Genomic DNA, 22,492 nt, shown 5'->3' with positions numbered 1-22,492 from the left:
AACCCAACAGCAAGAAGAAAAGGGATCACCATTTCCTGCTAGAGGTTTTAGAAATCGCTTTTCTGTGTTCCAATTTACCAAAGGGTCCACTATACAACAACCAGGTGCATGCAAGCCCGGACACTTGAGAAACCTGGTGAGGCTAGAATGAAAGGTATGCTCCAAAGCAAGGCTGTAGTGCAGCGATTGAAGACTGGGATTGGCTCATTTTAAAATCATGTCTGAATCCCAGTGAGGCATGTTCCGACACGGTTCAGCTTGACTGCTTCATGTAAACATTAGAGTGCCATCACCCAGGCAGGACAAACTTCTCCCAGGAGAGGATGATCTCTCAACTTGAGGAAAAGGATCAGAAGCAGAAGCGTTGACGCCACAGAAGTTAAAGAACCCCGTCCTTTGAATGTTTTGTGATTCAGAAGAAGAGCTATGGTGGGGAGGAGAGGGAGACAGTTTAGAGAAGACTGCTCAGTGGCCCCCCACAGTAATACCTCTGCCCAGAAGGACAAAGACGGCCTGGGCTACGAGAAAAAGTGAAACTACCTTAAAAAATTATGAGAAGACCAACCAAACCAAAGGAAGTAAATACTAACGTGTAAAGTACAGGAGTCAAAAAATAGAATAATATTGTGCACTCCTGTTTTACTGGTTTTGTTAGCTCTTCTCTTTCTCCTCTTTTTGCAGGGAAAGATTCACCCTGCGCTAACATTTGTTATCAATCTTCCTCTTTTTTTTTCTTCCTCCCCACAGACCCAGTGCATGGTTGTAAGGCCTAGTTCTATGTGAGCCGCCACCTCAGCATGGCAACTGACAGACAGACGGTGTGGTGCCAAGACCAGGAAATGAACCCGGGCTGCTGAAGTGGTGAGAACAGAACTTTAATCACTAGGGCTGGCTCAGTTCTATCATTTTTATATAAAAAGAAATAGGCTTCCAGCTACAATAATCGTTGAATCACACAGCTCTCTATCTCCCACCCAGAAATATTTCCTATCAACTTTCTTTTAACTTTTAAAAAATACTTTTTCTCATAAAAGTTACTTATTCATCCTGGAAAACGTAGGAAGTATAGAAACTATAAAGGAAAACATAATGATCACTCATAAAAAACTCGCCCCTCCAGAGATAAGCTCCTTTAACATGTCAGTATATTTCCTTCATTTCTTGACTTATACACATAGATTACAAGTTGTTGTCATCACCTCAGGTCACATTTGCAGGCTCACCACACGTCAGGCATTAGGGTAAACTCTCCATGTGCTTTCTCTCATTTAATCCCAGAAACAATGTCATAAGGTAAACAACATCACTGTCGTACAAAGCAGATGAGGCTTAGAGCGATGAAATAATTTGTACAAAGTACAATAAGAAGAGGAAGTAGATTTCAAAACTTACCCATATTCTATTTTATAATCCTTTTTTTATTTTAATATAAGTGAACATATTCCTATGTCACTAAAACATGGTAGTAATTGATGCATGATATGCCAGACTTCACATCTTCCAAATCCTCTATCACTGAACAAATTGTTTCAAACTTTCCATTAACATCATTTTAAAAATAAACCACCTTGTACATAAATTTTGTGTGCATCTCTGAGTATTTCCTCAGAATAGATATATATCTTTTAGATCTAATATTTTCACCTTTAGGAAACTCTTCAGAATTTGACATTGTCAAAGAGCCCTTCAGTTCACCTCTCATCAGCAGCAAGACAAGCGAGTTTGAAGTAATTTTTAACAACTAATAGCATAACTTCTCCTCGCCCCAGCAAATGCACAAATTATCCACATTTTTGGAAAGCTTCTTGTTTAATCTTGTGATCATTCTCTCAGTTGAAATGTAGAAATAGTTTTTCAAACTACCTCAAATTCTACTGAAATTTTTATTGGGATTGCACTAAACTCACAAATTAACTTGGATAGAACAGTAGTTATTACAATATTGAATTTTACCACCCGAGAGCGTCATCCATCTCTGCTTCATTCAAATCGACACTTATGGAGCACAGGAAAGTTTATGGGTTATTTTTTTTTAGGGATTGAGCAATTTTCTTTTTTACAGAGTTTCTTGATGAGATCTTTTTATCCCGTTACATTTTGCAATTAATTTTTGCTGATATTTGAGAAAGTTGTTGATTCTCATATATATTTTATAACCAACTCTTACTTAACTCCACCTGTTCTAATCATTTTTCAGTTTATTCTCTTGGGTTATATAGGCAAATTGTTCTTATCCATAAATAATTACTTATTTCTAATAATTAGAAAAGCTCCCTTTTTTAATTTTTGTCTTACCAAGTTGGCTAAAACAATTCCCAAACCTCGTTCCACGCTGTATTAAGAGTTTTTAGCTTAAAAGGGGGGTGGGGAGAGGTAGATTTCCATGAAATAACTTTGAGATGCACTAGGTTAGCATTTCCTGAACAATACTGGTTAGTGGTAGGGGTTGCTGATATCCTTATCTTATTCACTGTTCTAATGCTTCATCACTGAGTATAATGTTAGTTATTGGTTTGGAATACTATACCTATGTTACGAAAATTCTTTTTTTTCCGGTTCACTATAGTTTCTTTTTTAAATTGATAGTAGAGGTTAAAATTTATTAATGCCCTTTTTTTCTTTTGCAGATAAAGAGGTGGTCATATGCTTTTTTTCATGACTTATCCCATTCCAGTGATAAGATATAAAAAGCTATAATATATAGCTAGTCATCTTTGCATTCCTAGAATAAACCTTACTTTGCCTTGGTAAATTATTTAAGAGAAAAATCCCATTAACTAGAATTTTCTTTCAGATATTAATCTCTATATGTTTCTGTGTGTGTGTGGGTGTGCACCCCTTTATCAGGTTGTGACATCATGGGGATGATAGTTAAATAACATCAGTTCTAAACTATTTCATCTTTTTCTTTGTTCCAAAACAATTTGTAAATCATCGGAAAAAAATCTGTTCTTTGAAAATTCGAACGATTTTGCCTATAAAATGATCCAAGTTTAGCTTGTTGGGGAAAGTAACTCTTAGAAAACTTTAGAAATCTCTTGCATTTTCATTTGTCTTCATGTATTTTAATTCTTTGAGTCATTTTAGAGTTTTATATTTTCCTATAAAATCATTCACTTAATCCACATATTCAATTTATTAGCATGGTATTATCTATAGTAATATAAACTTAATCTTTTCTAAATCTATGGTTCTAGATCCTCACTTCTAATGTTGTATATTTATGTTTTTACTAATCTCTTCCTGATTAGTCTTGTCAGAGATTTGTTTATTTTGTTGACCTTACCAAAGAACAAGCTGTTGGATTTTTATAACAGCTGTTTCTTGAAGTTTTATTATTAATTTCTGTCCTTAATTACTTCCTTCAGTATCATTTATTGTTCTTGTTCTAAATTCTTGGATTGGCTGCTTATTTCTTTTTTTAGTACTGATTGGATTTAGAAGTCATGATTTTTCTTTCTCTGAGTACAACGTCTCCAAGTACAGCTTTGCATGCATTCCCTAAAAAGCGCCTTCACCATAATTTTTTATGGATTCTATAATAATTTTCTGTCACCCAGTAATTGAAGTATTTTCTTATTTTTTGGTTTGTTTACTTTCCAGATGACTATATAAAATTGATAACCATGCAAACTAGTAAGTGCACTGAATCTATCAGAAATTTTTTTGAACTCCTGAAAGGTAGAAAGGAGACAGAATAAATCACACAGAGAAAAAAAAGTGCAGGGTAAACTGGAGCTGAGTTAGCAGTGCTTCTGAAGGAGCTTCGGGAGGGAACAGTGAGGAGGTCATGAAGCTGATCAGTTGGAGAACTGCACTGAGAGCAGCTTGGCAGCGGGCTCTTTCCCTCACACACTTACGCTCCACTGCAGACAGCACTGACATGGCCCACCAGGTAAACAGCATATGGAGAAGGGGTGTCTGGTCTCAGAGAAACAGCACAGTGAGCCAGGTGCCTACTGACTGAAGGAGAACAAGAGGCTACCCCACACCCAGAAGACTGTCTCCTGCGTACCCCACTTGGCAGCATGCCCAAGGAAACCGGAGAAAATAACCGAGAATCACCAAACACTTAAGAAAGAAAATCAGGGAGATAAAAGTTAATATGGAAAGAAAAAATATGGTTAAAACAGTAAATAGAAAACATTAATGTCTGTATAATTACCATCAGTGAAGAGATCAGAAAGAATACATCATTTATAAAGTCAAATATTGCCACAAAAAAGTCAGTCAGCATTTTTGGTAATTAAACAAATTCGACACTTGTGCCAAATAAGCAGAATCGAAACTTATGAAATAATTTAGTGAGCAGGATGATCTAGCTAAAAGTTTCTCCCAGGAGGCAATGAGAAAGGCCAATGAGAGAAGTACAAGAAAAACAAGTGATATAGAGAACAGATCTCAAATTTCTAAAATCTACTTGATTCATAGCCCAGAAATGGAGAAAAGAGACAATATAGGGGAAGAAATATGAAAGGAAAATAGAAATTTCCCTGAACTTAAGTGAGACATAATATTTTGAGATTAAATCGACCAACCAAAGCCATACAAGATTAAAAACAAAGACAGTGAAATATCTTATGACAGGAAGGGGTGAAGAGAAGAAAAGTAAATAAATGGAACAGACACAATTCAAAGTCAAGAAAATAAATAGAAAACATAGTTAGAAAGTAAATTATATAGCAAGAACATGTGCAAATATGCTAGTAACCACAATAAATGAGAATATATTAAATTTGCCTATTAAAAGAGTATAAAAGAGTATGAAAAAGAAAAATCAGCCATTTTCATCACTAGAAAACCAATTTAAGCCAAGTGACAGAGAGAGGTTAAAAGTAAGTATGGAAAAAGAAATTGCCACATAAATTCCAACAAAAAAGCTGGGGGAGAAAATATTAGAATCAGACAAGATAAACAAGAAATCAAGCTGAAAATCACTTAATGAGAAGAGAATTATACTTCATATTGATAAAAATCTGTACTGAAAGGCAGGCTTCCCATATGTCTCACTGGTTGACACTACTTCTCATATCCATGGTTGAACCAACCACAGGCAAGGAGAATGGAACTCCCATGACGAGTTAGACCATTTGGGATTGGCTCTCCAGCACTGGGGTGTGTGTCTGCCTTCTCCAAAACACAGGCCATGCTAATCAGGATGGATACCTAAACTAAAAAGTGGGTTTTAGGAGAGACGTAAGCAATCAACAATAATTGGATACACCATTCTGAAGTTATCACAACGCACAAGTTATTTCTTTTTGCAGCATTAATTACTGCAAAGTGGTTACTCACTGTAAAATAAAAAGTGCAATGTTTTATTTCTTTGTGTCCTTTTAATTGTCTATCTCCTCCACTAAAAAGAAAACTTCAGAAGGGCAGGGACCCTGTCTATCCTGTTCTTAATTGAAGCCCCATCACCTCGAACAAAGATTAGCAAGTAATAGGACCTCAGTACATGTTTGTTGATAGAATGAATGAATAGATGAATGAAGGAAGATATACTGGGGGGATAGTTTACTCTGAGATAGATCAACCCAAATAATACAGTAAGAAAAGAAGAGCCCGGCGCTGGCCCAGGGACATAGAGGTTAAGTTCGTGTGCTCCACTTAGGCAGCCCAGGGTTTGCTGGTTCAGATCCTAGGCGTGGACCTACACACAGCTCATCAAGCCATGCTGTGATGGCGTCCCATATAGAAGAACTACAACTAGGATATACAAATATGCACTGGGGGGGGGGGGAAAGAGGAAGATTGGCAACAGATGTTAGCTCACAGCCAATCTTCCTCACCAAAAAAAAAAAAAAAGAGAGAGAGAGAGAGAGAGCACGCCAAAAAAGGAGAGCTTTAAATAATGTTAGAGAGTTACAAGGACATAGGGATTGCAAAAAACCCACTGAATTGAATATTCAGAAAGGATTTTACCTTGAGAGAGTGGTTTCATTCAGAGCATTTGTGAATATAAACCAGAACATAAGGAATTAGGATTAAATGGGTAATAAAGATGTAATTACAGTAAGACTTTAAAAAAAATACAAAGGTAATTTGCTAGAAGCAGAAAAGGTGCTATCTCTGCAGACAGCAGAATCAAGGAAAGGGTTAGTTGGCCTATTTTAAAATGGCAAGAGTGAGCATATTTGTTGACAAAAGAAGTAGTCAATGGAAAAGAATACACTGAAGGTATAGGAGAAAAATAGAATTATAAACAAATTTTTAGAAGGAGCGAGAATTGAATCAAATATAAAATATTGAGAGATTAACCTTAGGAAGAACCTACTGTCCCCAGAGATCAGAATGATGGAAGAATGTGGAAGTCAGAGACATACAGAGAGAAACAAACGTGCTGTCATCTCAATTTAACCTAGATGATCTACTTGGGAATTACTCCAAGGTAGGTATTCAAGGAATATTTGTTGATGAATGGAATGAACAAACACATAAACAGATGCAATGATACAAATGTATTTTTTTTCTGGATCTTCTCACCATAAGATGATCCTTCTTGTTTTCTTAAACTAAATTTTTGAAGTGATAAGGAATGACAGACTCTACCAATCAGGGACAGCCTTCAGTGGACATTTTCCAACAACACATTGAACAAAAAGAGAGAGAAGCTAAAACAAGGTAGAACAGATGGGTAAGTATCCTTATGTATTCCACTGTTACTGAAATCCCTAAGGATGGAATTTTCTCCACGCTAAAGTTATTCCTTTTACTGAAAGCTAGAGTAAGTAAAGGGAAATAATGTTTGTAAAAGATTATATAATAAAAATATGTCCAGTCAATAACCAGAAAATATATGTGTATCAATATTTGTCTAAACTTCAAAAGAAACACAAGATTAAGAAATAAAAAGCTTAATCTTCACTGTTTAAAATAACTGGTCAACCTGAAAATTAAATCTCAGATCTGATTTTCTAATCTGTTGAGCATTCTCTTTGTGAAATGTTCTACTTTTAATGGCTTCCACATTCCAAATAGACACACCAAACCTTACAAAACACTATTTAAAATTCATTAGAAGTGATTTTAAAATAAATCATATCTACGCTGACTTACACATTCTCCTCTGTATGAAAGTAGCTCAGGACTTGGTATTAAGTTAAAAGATCACAGAAACAGATTCTCACTTTCATGTCATTTGGCAGACATTACCGAAAATACAACATGAGTATACACTAGATTTAGCTTCTACTTGCTAATTACCATTGTGAATTTCAATCTCATGAGGCTTTTGTCACAAGAAAAACATATTTGTTTTTAAAAAAACCAAGAGGATAAAAATGTTTCATGGTTTCTTCATGGCTTATGTGGTAGCTTAATAACTAAATTTACAACTTATACTATTTCTTTCAGAGATTTAATTACTATCTACAATGCACAAAACAGTTCAGTGACACAGTCATTTATACCAAATGCTGGGTGAAACTATGAACGAGTAAGGTGTTGACTACTGCCGGGAGGAGGGTAGTACTCAAAAGTTCAAATTATAGCAACAACAACTAGTACATATAGTCCATTTCACAACGTGATTTTTACATGAAATTGCCGCAATAAATCACCTTGTGCAGCAATGACATAAGGAAAAAACCAAACTAAACCAAATCAAGGAAATCCAAATGGGACTTAGAGTTCAAGTTAATTGCATAATTGAAGAAATAGATTTGAGAGATATTAGAAATAACAGGATCTATCAACCACCAACACGGCAAGAAGAAAAGTTGGAAAACAGGAATGATGGGGAAGATAATGGCCTCCAACTAGTTGAATAATTTATTTTGCTTTTTCTAAGGATCTGGAACGAAGTGGCACCTTGGAGCTAACTACTGATCTTCATCATTCTCATGCCATGCTGAGGAGTTTCTGGCCCTATTTGAGCCTATGTATTAAAGGCAAGTATGACCATCAAGTCACAACACTGAATGTTTTCAGTTACTGTACCAGAAATTTCCTATTGTACTAAGGACTACCCTGTAAGCACTTTTCTTAGGAGGCTCTGTATTCATTTCACTGATTTGTTTTGCTTAAAACATTTGGAACGCCTCACACATTTGTATAAATCTGTAGTGTATCTCTACATTTTATTATATGTGTATTTTTAGGTGACTGTTTAAGCCAGTTTCATAACTTTGCCTACCTTGTTGTGCATTATAGTATTCTCTGGACACTATTTGTAATTTCATATATCTTTGGTTTAAAAAACAGCGGTGATTGGTTATGTTTTATTTTGTAATCAGAAGTTCACGTGTTCCATCATCTTCTCCACAAACTTTGGCAGACACACTACAGCCCCTATAAAGCCCAACGCCATGAGAGTTTTGACCAGAAGGAGCCCCCACACCATCACGTTCTTAAAAGATACCCACATCTCACCTTTTATTTTTTAATGCTTAGGTTATTTTTTCAGGATTTTCATGTATATAAATATTTCTATTCAGAAACCCTTCAAAATTACCTAGTACCACAAGCAAAACATTAGCAATGACTAATAGGATCTTGTGAATACCTTCTGATGTTGTTCCTCCTTCATCTTTTGCAATTTTTTATTTTCTTCTTCCTTTAGAGAATCCCTATAAGCCCGGCTTCTGGCCTGAAAGGTAGAGGGAAAAAAAATCGTAGGAAAAAGCATCACCACAATATACATACTGCCTGCCTACCATGGGACTGGTTCTAAGAACTCAGCCTCCGTACTAAGCATACAGTAAGCTCTCCACGCACACTTGCTTATTGAGTGATTTATGCATATGTCTGAAGATGTCCCTTGGGATATATCAGAAGACTAGCATAAGCACAATCATCCAGCACATTTTAAAGGATGATCTAAATGTTTAATTAAGCTTTAAAAATATCCCCTTGGAGATAATCAACATAGTTTATTCTTTCTAGTGAGAAGGATTTCAAATAGAGGAAAGTTAAATATATTTTTCAAGAATATTCGAACTAACTTATCAGTCAATATCAGAGACAAGCAATAGCGACACTGACTTTAGAGGCACTGACACATCTACCGCTCATTAATGGTATCCTATTAAATAGCTTGTCCACTGGTGATGGATACCATATAATTCCAGAGATGCATTTCTTTCTAAGTCTGTGCACCCCTAATCTGTACCTACAGTGTATTTCTATTTCTGAGAGGGAAGACAAAGCCCGTTCAGGAGCACAGGAGTCATCAATTCTGGCTGAATTAGGACCCCAAGGGGTAAGCCTTAGGAGAGCCAGCACACTCAGTAGGATGTCCTTCAGTCCCACCGACTCACAGTGTATGAGTTCCACACACTGGCATAGCAACCACGTATGCTGGAATTTATGAGATTTCAAGTATTCTGTCTGTTCATTTGTCATACACTTTCTCTCCCTCACACTGATTTGTAGCCCAGCCTCTGGAAGGCAGAGAGGCCAGCCTGATAAGCTAATACGTAGGAAATTCCATTGTTCTCATAAAACTATCAGCAGCATCATGGCAGCAGGCTACATATTTCAGGCCTAGTTCTTTGCACTAATAATCCATAAAGCTTATGTAGGCTGGCCCCCCGCTTTTACTAAGCTATAATTTTTCTCAAGCACCTCTTAATTCATTCCCCCATTTCTGTCACTATAAAACCCATATTCCATCAAATAATAAGCAGTACTTGTCAGAGCAGGAGAGAGCCTTTTGGAATTGTATCATCTATAGCACCACTAATTAGAACAGTGTTCAGAAAGCCCTCGTACATTGAAACCCTGCTACAGTAGACAGGCAAACACAGCCAATGACTTTCTCTTATCTATATCCCAAACACAAGGGAATTGTGATAAGACAGAAGATGGGGAGTGGTTCTCCAGTGATTCCTTCTTTTTATTGTAGAGAAGGCTAGACTTCATCACAAATATTCCATATAAGACCTGAACGAGGGGAAGGAGGTCGGGGGCCCATCTCCTACTCAAGACATTAAAAGGAGTAGTAGGCTATTTAGTTAAAGCAGACATGATGACTTGAGAGAGGAGCCTAGATTCTATCCGGATACACACCTTTCAGGCTTAACCACTTTGTTTTTCTTTTATGAAAATATGGGTCCTAGTTTTTGACTCAGAAAAAAAATGATTATTAGACACAAAGTGTCGTTTAAAGGCCACAGAAACTGGGATGTCACATGGCACCTTAACTACGAAGAGTTCAAAGTTACTAATGCTTGCTTACCCAGCTGAGATCCCTAGGCAGGACAGGAAGCTTCTGTTCAAAAATAATAGGATGGGGGGAAAAAACTTTTGATCACTACTTTTCTTAGCTCTAAATCCCCAAAATTTCTAAGTCATTGTATACACATAATTTTTCTATTGTTAAATATTAATATATTAATACTAATTTTTTGTTATTCAACTAAAATATACATTTTACTTATCCTCCCCTAAAAGTTATGCTTGTAATATATTCATTCAATAAACAATATTTAAGCCTCCTATGTGCAAGCACTGTGGTAAGACACGATCCCAGATCTCAGGTGCTTACAGCCTAGTGTGGAAGTCAGAGGAGAAGATTAACAATTACAGTGCAGAATGACAGGTATTGTGATGGAGGAAGCTAAAAAGAAGGACATTTAATTAAAATGGATCAAGGACACCTTCTCCAAGGGGGTGACATTAGCTTGTGTTTTAAAGAGTGAATAGGAATCAGACTAATGAAGGGGAAAAGCATTGTGTGAACAAATGAAAAACAGCGTTGTATGACTTTGCTAAGGCTGCCATGATAAAGTAACACAGACTGGGGGGGCTTAAGCAACAGACATTTTATAGCCTCACAGTTCTGGAGGCTGAAAGTCCAAAATCAAGGTGTGTGCAAGGCAGCTTCCTTCTGAGGGCTGTGAGGGAAGGATCTAGGCTTCTCTCCTTGGCTTGTAGATGGCTGTCTTCTCCCCACACCAATTCACATCATCTTCTCTGTATGCGTGTCTCTATGTCCAAATTTCCCCTTTTTATAAGGACGCTTTTCCTATTGGAGCCCACTCTAACGATTTCATTTTAACTTGTTTACCTCTGTAAAGACCTATCTCCAAATAAGGCTGTATTCTGAGGTACTGGAGGTTAGGATGTCAACATATGAATTTTGAGGGGACAGAATTGAACCCATGACAAGCATTAAGTTCCCATTTCAGGATGGTGGAGCAAAGATGTTTCTGCTCCCTTCTTCTCTCAAAGATTACCCTGATTTAGAGAGGAGAAAATGAAACAAACACAAATTATCTTCAAGAACCGAAAGAAATCTATATTCCCTGATGAAAATCTATGAAGACAAAGTAGATGAAGAAATGGTAAGTGAGTAAGAGAGGAAAAGAACAAACCTAAAGACGTGCCGATGAGGGGAGAGAGGACACCTACGAGAAGCCAATTTTCTGCACAAAGCCATGTGAGGGCCCAAGAAATGGATGCACCAGCTATTGGGGAAGACAGATGGGTGATGGGAAGGGGCCCATGCCTGCTCCTACCCTGAAAATTGAGGCGCTAATTCTCCCAACCCTGGCAGGAAATCAAAAGTGCATTCTCGGGAAAAACTAAACCAGGCACGCCTAGTACAGAAGGCAGCAGTGGTCAAATCCCAGGCTGGGAATGAAAGGATCGTGTAAAATCCTGCATATTGAGCAGTCAGCCTCCGGGTCCCCTCTTTGAAGTTTTCTTCTGCTCCCTGCACTGTTTCCTCTGAGAGACGAAGGTGATATTTTATCCATGAAACAAGAACAGGTTGCTATTTTTATAAAGCAACAGAGAAGAAAGGAGCTCTTGGAAATTAAAAATATCTCCCCTCCTCCTACAGAAAGACAAACCAGTAAAATATTTAGAAGGTAAAGTCAAGAAAATACGTGTGAAGTAACAGAAAAAAAATTATAAATGTGTGCATAAGTATGGATATATGCATGTATGTATATATATGTACGTATATATATGTTTGTGTGTGTATATATATGTGTGTGTGTGTGTATATATATATATATATTTGCCCCCAGTTCCTGGCATGGAACTCCTAAAACCCTAATAATTTTTTAAGTGATAAGAACATTAGGAGCATCTCTTATTCTCATATTTGGTCTTTGACCCTGTCCCTGACACAGAGCTGCTGAAACCTTTGTAAATTCCTAAGTGATAAGAGCACTAGGAGCATTTTTTGTTCGAATGAGGTGACTCTCGGTGGGCCCCTGGGTGATCACCGGAAAGACCAAGCCATGATTAGAAGTTTAGAATTTTCAGTCCCAGCCCCTCCCCCATCCTCCAAAGGGAGGAGAGGAGCTGAAAACAGAGTTAATAATTGATCATGTCCATGTGAGGAAGCCTCTATAAAACCCCCAAAAGTACAAGAGTTGGGGGAACTTCCAGGTAAGTGAACGCATCCATATACTGGGAGGGTGGCTGACCCCCAACTCCACAGGGCTAGAAGCTCCTGAGCTCAGGACCCTCCTAGACCTTGCCCTATGTATTCTTTTCATCCATGTTCATCTGTATCCTTTATCATATCCTTTAATAAACTGGTAAATGTAAGTAAGTGCTTCCCTGAGTTCTGTGAGCCACTTTAGCAAATTATTCAAACCCAAGTTGGGAGTCACAGGAACCTCTGATTTGTAGCCGTGTCAGACAGAAGTTGAGGGTAACCTGGGGACATACTACTTACAATTGGCATCTGAAGGGGGAGGCAGTCTCATGGGATTGAACCCTTAACCTGGGGGAACTGACACTATCTCCAGGTAGGTAGTATCAGAATTGAGCTAAATTGTAGGACACCCAGCTGATGTTGCAGAATTGCTTCTTGTGGGGAAAAGACCCCACACATGTGTTGTGAGAAGTGTTGTGAGTGTGGTAGTAGTGTGAGAGTAAAGGAGACACTCAGGAAGGAAAGGACTGGGGTTTTTTCTAATTCAACATGCCAGGAAGGAGGGGGAAAAGTAGTCAAAGATAAATTAGAGGAGAAAAATATTTTTTACTAAAAAATTAGAAGATAAATCTAGGAGGCCTAGGATTTGAATAATAAGAATTCTGTAAATAGAAAACGAAGGGAAATAAATCAAAGAAATAACACAAGAGAATCATCTAGAACTAGAGATGAGCTTCCAGACTGAAAATGAATAAAAATGGCCCTCATGCTAAGACACAGCATTATGAAATTACAGAATACCAGGAAAAAAAGAGAAGATATTAAAACATCTCCAGAGAAAAGTGCTCATATAAGGACTGACATTCAGATGGTCTTGGATTTCTCAGAAACCAATACTCAGAAGAGTAATGCCTTTAAAATTCTGGAGGAAAATTATTTCCAACTTGGAATAGTTACCAGAAAATTGCAAGCTAAGTATGAGGGTTGAATAAAGATAGTTTCTGATATGCAAGGACTCAACATGCATCTTCTCTTGAGAAGCTACTAAATAATATGCTGCACCAAAACAAAAAAAATAAAGCAAAAAGAAATGAGACCCAGAAATCAGGTGACCCAACATCAGAAAGCAATAAAAGCAGTTCCCTAGATGACTTTAAAGCAGTGATTCCCTTCCTTGGCTGCACACCAGAATTACCTGGGGAGTTTTAAAAACCCTGCAGCGCAGGCCACAGTACAGCAAGATCTCTAGGGGTGCGACTCAGACAGCAATGAATTTTAAAGCCCCTGGCTGGTTCCGATGTGCAGACAAGGCTGAGAACCTTTCTGTGGAAGGAGAGTCCCAGAACAACAGCTCTGCGAGAGGCCTAAAGAACAACCAGACCAGGTCAAGGCAGGAGGTAAGAGAGGTATAGGAGGGCAAGAAACCCGGAATTGACAAGTTATCTGACAGGTACAAAAGGGAGAATTGTGTGGAAATTTGCATTCAGGGAAATTTTATAGAACAGTCACAAAAGCTGAAGGAAGGCAGTTGAATGTTCAAAGGAAACCAAGAAAATGCAAAAATAAAATGAAAATTCTATAAAGTTGAAAAAGAAAGAAAATGTAGAATATACTAACTGACTTGGCAGTGAGAAATATTTATGTAGTCATCATAAGGGAAAGCCTGACATACTGAATAATTATATTAGGAGAATGGGGAGAAGAAATTAATAAGATCTGAAACTGATTAATCAAGAGACAGCAATCTACACATTAACGGATATGGGGAGCCAAATAACAAAAGAAACAGCTCAGGGAGTGTGGTGGGATGAACACTGGCCCCGCAAAGATATCTGTGTCCCCATCCCTCAAAACTGTGAATGTTACCTTACATGGCCAAAGGGACTTTGCAGAAATTAAGGATCTCAAGATGGAAAGATAATCTGAATGATCCAGGTGGGCCCAACGCAATCATAAGTGTCCTTACAAGAGGAAGGCAAAGTCAAAGAGTGAGGAGAAGGTGATGGGAGGATGAAAGTAGAGATTAGAGGGATGCAGACATTGGCCAAGGAGCCAAAGAAAGCCAGCAGCCCAAAGAAGCTGGAAGAGGCAAGGAACAGATTCCCCCCAGAGCCTCCAGAAGGAACCAGCCCTGCTGACACCCCGATTTTAGCCCCTTCATACTCATTTCTGACTTGTGAAAGAATAAATTTGTGTTGTTTTAAGACACTAAGTTTGCAGTAATTTGTTACAGCAGCAGTGGGAAATTTTTTAAGGTATAATTGATATATAACATGATATTAGTTTCAGGTGTACAATGTAATGATCCAATATTTGTATATATTGCAAAATGATCACCCAGAAGTCTATTGACACCCATCACCTTACGTGGTTACAAAATAAGTCTATTGACACACATCACCTTACATGGTTACAAAAACTTTTTGCTTGTGATGAGAACTTTTAAGACCTAGTCTCTTAGTAACTTTCAAATATGCAATACAGTATTATTAACTATAGTCACCATGCAACACTACATCCCTAGGACTTATTTATTTCATAAGTGATGGGAAATTAATACAAGGAGTTTAAAGTATTGGAGTAGAAGTGGGATTGAAGGAGTGCAAGGGACAAATGCCTTTAAGTGTTGACTTTTTATAGAATATGTTCCACATGGATAAAATTTAAATAACCAAACTGCACTAAGTGTTCAGATTCGTGGAAGTGAGAGGATATGACCAAAAAGGCATGAGCTCTAGGGCAGAGCTCCTCAAACATTAATGTGCACACAAATCACCCACGGACCGTGTTGAAATGCAGGTCCTGACTCAGTCTGAAGTGGGGCCTGAGATTTGTCTACACTTCTGTAAGCTCCCAGGTGAAGCCCGTGCTGCTGGCCCATGGACCATATTTGAGCAGCAAAGACCTGGACTCTGGGACTGTAGAGTAGTGAGTTGGGAGGTAGGAGGGGGTGGGGCAGAGAGCAGAAAAATATTTGTGCTTAAGCTAAGGCTTTTTGAGTTTATCCTTGAAGATATAGGGGGATACAGGGCAGTGGAACAACAGGACGAGATTTTTTAAATTATTATTCTCTGTAGAAGAGGAGCAGGTAGGGGCAGCAAACCAGGGCCTGGAAACTATTTAGCGTGCAACTGGAAATATTCAATGATAATGACCGAGGAAGGTATGATGCTGCTGGTACTTCTGCCTACACACACACACACACACACACACACAATACAGAGAACCATATCAACTCATGTGTAAGTGAACACCATAAGTTATCTTCTGTTTGAAGTTTTCCTGTGTAACACCTAGAGGGATGTTCTTATAGTCTTTTCATTGACAAAACTATACAGTGTTTATTAAATTCCCATCTGCCCATGACAGATGCACATTTAAATAAGTGTAAGAAGAAAAATTTTCTCAGGAAAGTTGCATTATGCAGTAAAATTAAAATTATTTCTTAAAGAAACAGCTCATCACACCCCATATAGACAAGCATCACACAGCGTTCACGTTGTGTGCATTGACAATAGTGAAGACAAACTGCAGGTGTCTTAACTTCACAAAAGCACAGTGTACGTATTTGATTTTCCTGAAGCATTAGAAATGGTTCTGCAAAGCATTCTCAGAGGAATTCTATGTGTATAGATTGGACAGAATGTGAAGACTATAATATGGGTAAAAAGTCAGTTAAACATATTGAACACTAACAAATTATTAATAGTTCGGTGTCAAAATGGGAGCAGCTATTGAACCTAGTACAGAGGGAACCATCCTGGGTCCAACCCAGCTCCGTGTCTTCTATTAATAACTCTGAGGATCGTGTGACTAATGCACTAATCAATCCACAGAAAATGCAGCTCTGGGAGACATTACTAATGCTTTGGACGACAATATTAAAATTCAGGATGAATTTTAAATTGTTAAATTGAAATGAGCCAAAATCAATAGAGCAAGCACACATAGTTCTGCCAGGTGTTTCAAAACATAAGATTCAAGAAGCTCTCAAACAGAAATCAAGGCCATCCTGCAGCCAAACACCCAGTTGGTAAAGCTACCCAGCTCCTGTTTCCCTCCCCTCCCTCACAGCCACAGGGTATGTGGACAGAGGTCAAGGACTGTCCTTCACACATGCTTTAGCTCTACCACCTACAACTTCTCAACTCTTTCCTCCAGAGCAATGAGGGGAGAGAGAAGATGAATTTGATATGACTTTCAGTGTCCACACTGGCAAATTTAGACTTTGGACACCACATTAATAGCAGGGGGAAAAAAATAAGGTGCACTTAAAGGTTTGTAGGTAAGAGAATAATGACCTTTTTCCAAGGACTGTCATAATGTCTTCCTTATATTTCAAAACATGGTTACTAAAGAGAAAGGGAGGATGGGAGAAGATGATCAGATTTCTCTAACAACTTATCATTTACCTGCCCAAAGCTAAGACTTTTTAAGACTTAAACCCATATTTTCTTTCAGCTACAATCCCTTCCTGGAGTCATCTTTAATTACCCTTACTTTCTTGTCTCTATTAGCCAGTCAATAACCAAGCCCCGCCAATTTCACCTTCTAAGCAGTTCTCTGACCTGTGTGCTCATCTCCATCCTCTAATTCAAGTCTTCATCATTCCTCACCTAGACTAATACAGAAGCTCTCAGAGGCCTTTCTGCCTCTCTATTCCTTTAGATCCATCTTTCACATGGTTACCAGTGTGATCCAGCTAAAATACAAATCTGACCTTGAACCTTCCCTGTTTAAAATGTTTCAGTACCTTCAGTACTCACAGAATGAGGTTCAAGCTCTCCAATGTGGCATGCAAATTTCTGCAGTGGTGTTCTATCAGGAGCACCACAGCTCCCTGTGGGGGGCATTTCTGGATGTCTTAGTGTCTGGGGAATGCTACCAGCACTTTGTGCCCAGAGGTCAGGGGTACTAGACATCCTGCAGTACCCAAGATGGCCAACACAATGAACTATCCCACTCAAATTGCCGCTGTTGAGAAATCTCCTCCTGGCTCCTGCCTACTTCTCCAGCCCTCTAGCTCACTCTTCTAGACTGCAGCTACACAAAACTCTTCTTCCCTAACACAAGCTATGCTTTTTCTTGCCATTATACCTCAATCCCTGCTTCTGTGTCTTGATTGATTTCTGAAACCTGGAATGACTCTCTTCACTTGAGACTCATTTTCTAAGCTTAAGCTTTCTAATTGTTACATGCTTTACACATATAACTACAATTTTCTCCTTCACTTGACTAAGGTCCTTCCAGGCAGAAATTGTATGGACTCAGTAGGCCTTATGTAAACTTGAAAATCTGAAGGATGGATAGATGGATGGATAACTGGGTGAGATCAAAGGCTTTTCAGAGGCTGATGTTTAGTCCAGGTGCCCATAACGTAGGTAACAAGTATACAAGCATTGTTATACAGCTGAGGAATGAGCTGAGGTCCAAGTTTCAGATAAGGTCATCTGCCCTTAGTTTCAACATTCTGTGGTGTACAGGTCCCTCTATGCCCTTAATCTTTGTTTACCAAACAGCTCGTTAAAAATGCCACACAGCACCCTGCATGGCATTCCACTTACCCAAGTTGAAGACTGTGGGTCATGAAGAGCAATTTGACAGGCACTTCTCTGGGGCAATTCTGTGTCCAGTCTGCTCAAGAACTCAGCAGTTTTGCTAGCAGGAACACAAATAGGTGTTAGCACCTTCATAAAAATAGAAATATCATTATTTACTGTGCCTTTGGATACTAGCCTAGACTTATATTGGGTGATGACTGAAAGTGTCCTAGGTAGAACAAAAGGTTAGTTTGAGAACAGGGTAGAGTAGAAAAATCAAAAGAAAATGCTATTGCAAGACTGCATTCTTGGAGAACGTTAGTTCAAAAAATATAAAACTGAGTTTATGGAATGTGAACCCATGATTTCATTTTTTTCTACTTTGTGTACTTTGACATAGAGATAAATGCTCTCTCAGGTTCCACAGTATAGGGCCCTAATCTCCTATCCGAACATTTAAAGCTAGACACTCAGTCTTCACCATAGAGCTGTGGACATCAATCCCCCATGGCATCTCATTCCACACTGGTTTTACATCAGGCCCTTCACCCTCTGGGGGCTTTCTCCCAGTCATATCTCATTTCCCTCATAGCTTTTACTACCCTCAGGATACACAGACCCTCTAATCCAGTAACACTTAACCATTTATGTATCATGGACCCCTCTGGGATTCTGAAAGAAGAAACAGACCCTCTCCCTCCAAACACATAGATACCTCACATACACCCCCATTTGTATTTGATTTGTACCTCCCATGGGAGATAAGAAGTGTTGCTGGTTCTGGTCTGCATTTCTGACATCTCCTTTTAGCTCTGAAAGATTATGAAAGATGGGCCTAGAAATGTCCTCAGTTTTAATAAGTTCTTTGTTTTTCCCCTTAAAAGTCTGAACAGTCACCCCAATTTCTCCTCTCATCTATGTTAAGCACAGAACACAGGAATTGTTTCCTAGTTTAGTGACTGCCCCATTTTGCCTACTATTGATTAATTTCTCTACCTTTGTCCTTTCTCCATGTAATTTGTGGGATTTTTACCCCATTCCTCCACATTCACAACCAAATACGTCTTCAAGGCATGATTTATATTGGACCAGACCCTTTCAGTCTACTCCCCATCTGCTTCCTTCCTTCTGTTATCCCTCTGCTTCCTCCTAATATTTTAGGCCTAATGTGAAGATCCAATTCATCAAGCACTTAGGATGGGGGCATCAAAAGAAACACAAATGGCCTGGTAAAAATAAATGCTATCCAGTGGGGGGAAAATCAAAACAAGGAATTAGAAATTACATGGAGATGCCAACATCACTTCAAATAATTACTTAGGTAGAACATGGCATTTGAACAAGGCCAGAAGCTTGAGCTGGGAATGGAAGAGCTAAAAGTTAAGCAATGTACATAACCCTGAGAAACAGAAGGCTTCGGCGGTTGAGACAAGCAGCCGTTCCATTTGTCTAGGATTGCTTATCTCGCCCAGAATAGACAAGGAGACTAATGGAGTTGCAGAGTCTGGAAGCTGCCCCACTGTCTGGAGCTTTGTGAAGCCATCAGTCAAAAGTGTAAAAAGAAGAGAGTTGCCAGAAGTTTGGATGAGATTTCTGAATATCCTTAGTTGAGTACAGCCCATAGGAAAAAGCAATGAAAAAGAAACACCGTGGTAAGCCAGGAAGGAACTTCAGACCAAATTGACTGGCAGCCCTGCGTTGTCTTCTCTCTGTTGCTTCTTACTGGCCAATGCCAAGCATAAAGCCGGCTGGGTAGCTAACCACCAGCTATGGCCCTGGTGCCAATTATCACTGCCCCACTTGTGCCACAAGATTAAATCATAATGACAGGGCCACAGGACTGTCACAGGAATACGAGTTGGAGCCTTTGGAGAACGTGGATTACTCCCAAGAGACTAACTATACAACGAAGACAAGTTCCATGTTCACCAGGCGAACAGGTAGTTTTCTACTATTAGTACAGTGCCTAGTATATAATTTCCATATATCAGATGAATTGAAAGAGGATCCCTAGGTAATTATGGTCATCTTTAATAAAAATAAAATTTAGAACCTCCTTGTGAGGCAAAAGGAGAAGAATCTCCTGGTGAGGAAGTCCAACAAGACTAAGAACCCTAGACTCTGCCCATGAGTCACCTTCTCCTTGGGGTTTCTTGCTCTTTGTCACCATTGTGACTCTGCCACCTACTGGAGGGGGATGATCCTCTTCCGCTTTATCACTCTGACCCAAGATAAATACAGGACTCACTCTTTTGTTCTCCACAGAACAACTGATGATGGACTACCAATAACAGACTGGTTTGAAGATTTAGTCTATTCATGTCCAACTTATGATCTTCAAGGGTCCTTCCTGCTTATTCTCAGGGCAATTCCTACAGCTTATCCTGAAAGTTGTCTTCAGGATAAGCTCATCTCGACATAACTCAGTTGTAGCAGAGACTGCTAAATGTCCATCAAAATATATGTTCTCCTCTTTTAGTCACATAACTTGACTACATTTCCTAGACTTCCTTGCAGCTAAGGTTGACCTTGTGGCTGAGTCTTGACTAAAGGAATGTGGGAGGAATTGATGCACACCACTTCCAGGACTAACTAATTATAAACTTCCCACACATGCACCTCCACACATTTTTCTTCTTCTGGCTGGCTAGAATAGAGACAACCTTCAACACAAACTTGGAAGTCATGTATTGAAGGTGGTAGAACCTCCATTGGTTTTTGGTGCTTGAATATCTGAATGGAGGGAGCCTCGTCTCAAACCTGCCCACCCACGTCTTAAACGAGAAAAACAAAAAAACACAGTGCTCAAGCTATTATATATTTTTGAGGTCTGTTTATTATAGCAATTAGCCTACCCTAATAATACAACATATAGTAATATACGCAAGGGAATCATTTTTCAATTTAAATGATCAATTCCAAAAGTATATAAGAAGAGGCCAAGAAGAGTTGAGGAAGTGTAGAAAAAAAAAAATTCTCAAGGATTCATCTAGGCATCTTAGCTATTTCAGAACCTTAGTCGGGGGAGTGGAAGGTGGGAAAGGGGAAGAGCCTATTCATCCTTGAGGCGTCTTCCTGTCAGGTCTAGGAGCGCCCTGGGCCAGAGTACAAAAACCAGTACTCATTTATCCCATTACTACTAGGATCTTGTCTAGGTTGAGTATGGATTGGGGTTTGAGCAAAGAAATTGCACTGGGAGACAGTCAGGGAAGGAAAGGGATGTGGCTTTTTATATTGTGATATGTCAGAATATTTGAAATCTCTTAATGGAGATTCATCAATAAAACAAAATTTGACTTTTTGTAAGGACAAAAAATATAGGAAAGTCTACAGAGAGTGAAATGTGTGCCTGTTGGCTCATTTGAATAGCCCAGAATTGCATAAGATAATTCCTATACAGATTTTCTTTTCTTGTTTTGATAGTTAGAAATGATGACTAGGGATTTTAATGTTCAAGAAAGAATCATTTACAAAAATTTAACTTAGACCTTCAGGAGCTTGAGTCAGGCGCCTGCCCCTCACCACACCCCAGGGCTACAAGGGCTAAGTACCTCTCTCTACCTGCTTACCTACGTCTCCCAACTCAGAACCACGGCAAGACACACAAGGACATTCTCACAAAGATGTTAAACCACTGATTTTAAAGTTAAACAGTCATAATTACAAAGATACCCTCACCAAAAAACTACCAGTTACAAACCTCTGCCTGGTACTTCTTGTCTTGTGGAGAATAGATAGGGCAGTTTCACCTTCTCTCATCTCCTGTTAGCTAACAGACAAACTCAAATGACTGCGGGGTGCAGACGGCTCATGCAAATGAGTGAAGTGGGCCTAGAGTGAGGGCAACAGGAGCTCAGACCCACGGATAAATGACAACTGCCGCTCAGGTCAGTGTGGAAGACACCGGGGAGAGGAGGGAGGATTTTGACAAACTAGACAGTGATCTTCTGTGTAAAGGGGTCAGCTGCCACTTCGCTCCAGGCCATCGCTGCCCCATGGGGACACAGGCTAGCACTGCCAGGTGTCCTAGTTTTTATAGGTAGACCAAAATGCTGAACATTTTTAATGTGAAGTAGCTTGGCAACTAATTCATAAGTTTTTGAAACACTGTGGGCCAACACTGTGTTACCAAAAAAACTCTGGAGGTCAAATTTGGCCCCAATGGCCACCTGATTGTGACCAGATGTTTTTGAATTTGTTTCCACCTGTTCAGGCTTGTCGATTTCTTCATTATATATCCTTGATATTCATAAATAGAAAAAATAAGCAAGGTTGGATTCTCATATTGAAGCGGCGGTTCAGAAATAGCTGCTATGCTGGCTTGAGCACATTAGCTAACAGTAGGAGAGAGAGGGTATCTCGTATTTCACATTTATACCAAACACTAAAGTGTATTATTTTGATAGTTTATAACTATATATATTTGGGTTGATATATGAAAAACAACAGTGAGACACTATAAATAAGATGAAAAGACAACCCACAGAAAATATTTATAACCAATGAAAAAATAATAAAAGGATTAGTGTGAAAAATTTACAAAGAACTCCAATAAATCAATTAGAAAAAGACAACCCGGTAGAAAAGTGGGCAAAAAGGTAGAAACATGCATTTC

General features: G+C 38.8%; 1 protein-coding gene across 3 annotated transcripts in view; it reads right to left on the bottom strand.

Annotated features, from left to right (window-relative positions):
- The window catches only part of EPSTI1 (epithelial stromal interaction 1), an 85,622-nt gene that overhangs the window by 17,741 nt on the left and 45,389 nt on the right, over positions 1-22,492 (bottom strand). For all 3 annotated transcript variants that reach the window (XM_070578380.1, XM_008534505.2, XM_008534513.2), the window contains 2 exons: positions 17,902-17,995; positions 8,507-8,590 (listed from right to left, as the gene is read on the bottom strand). In XM_070578380.1, coding sequence (XP_070434481.1) covers positions 8,507-8,590; positions 17,902-17,995 — 178 coding nt within the window. The remainder of the gene's footprint in view (positions 1-8,506; positions 8,591-17,901; positions 17,996-22,492) is intronic.

Source organism: Equus przewalskii, chromosome 16 (genome assembly GCF_037783145.1).
Source record: "Equus przewalskii isolate Varuska chromosome 16, EquPr2, whole genome shotgun sequence".
Taxonomy (NCBI): Eukaryota; Metazoa; Chordata; class Mammalia; order Perissodactyla; family Equidae; genus Equus; species Equus przewalskii.
Note: the sequence above shows the minus strand (reverse complement) of the source record. Positions and strands in the feature narration are given on the sequence as shown.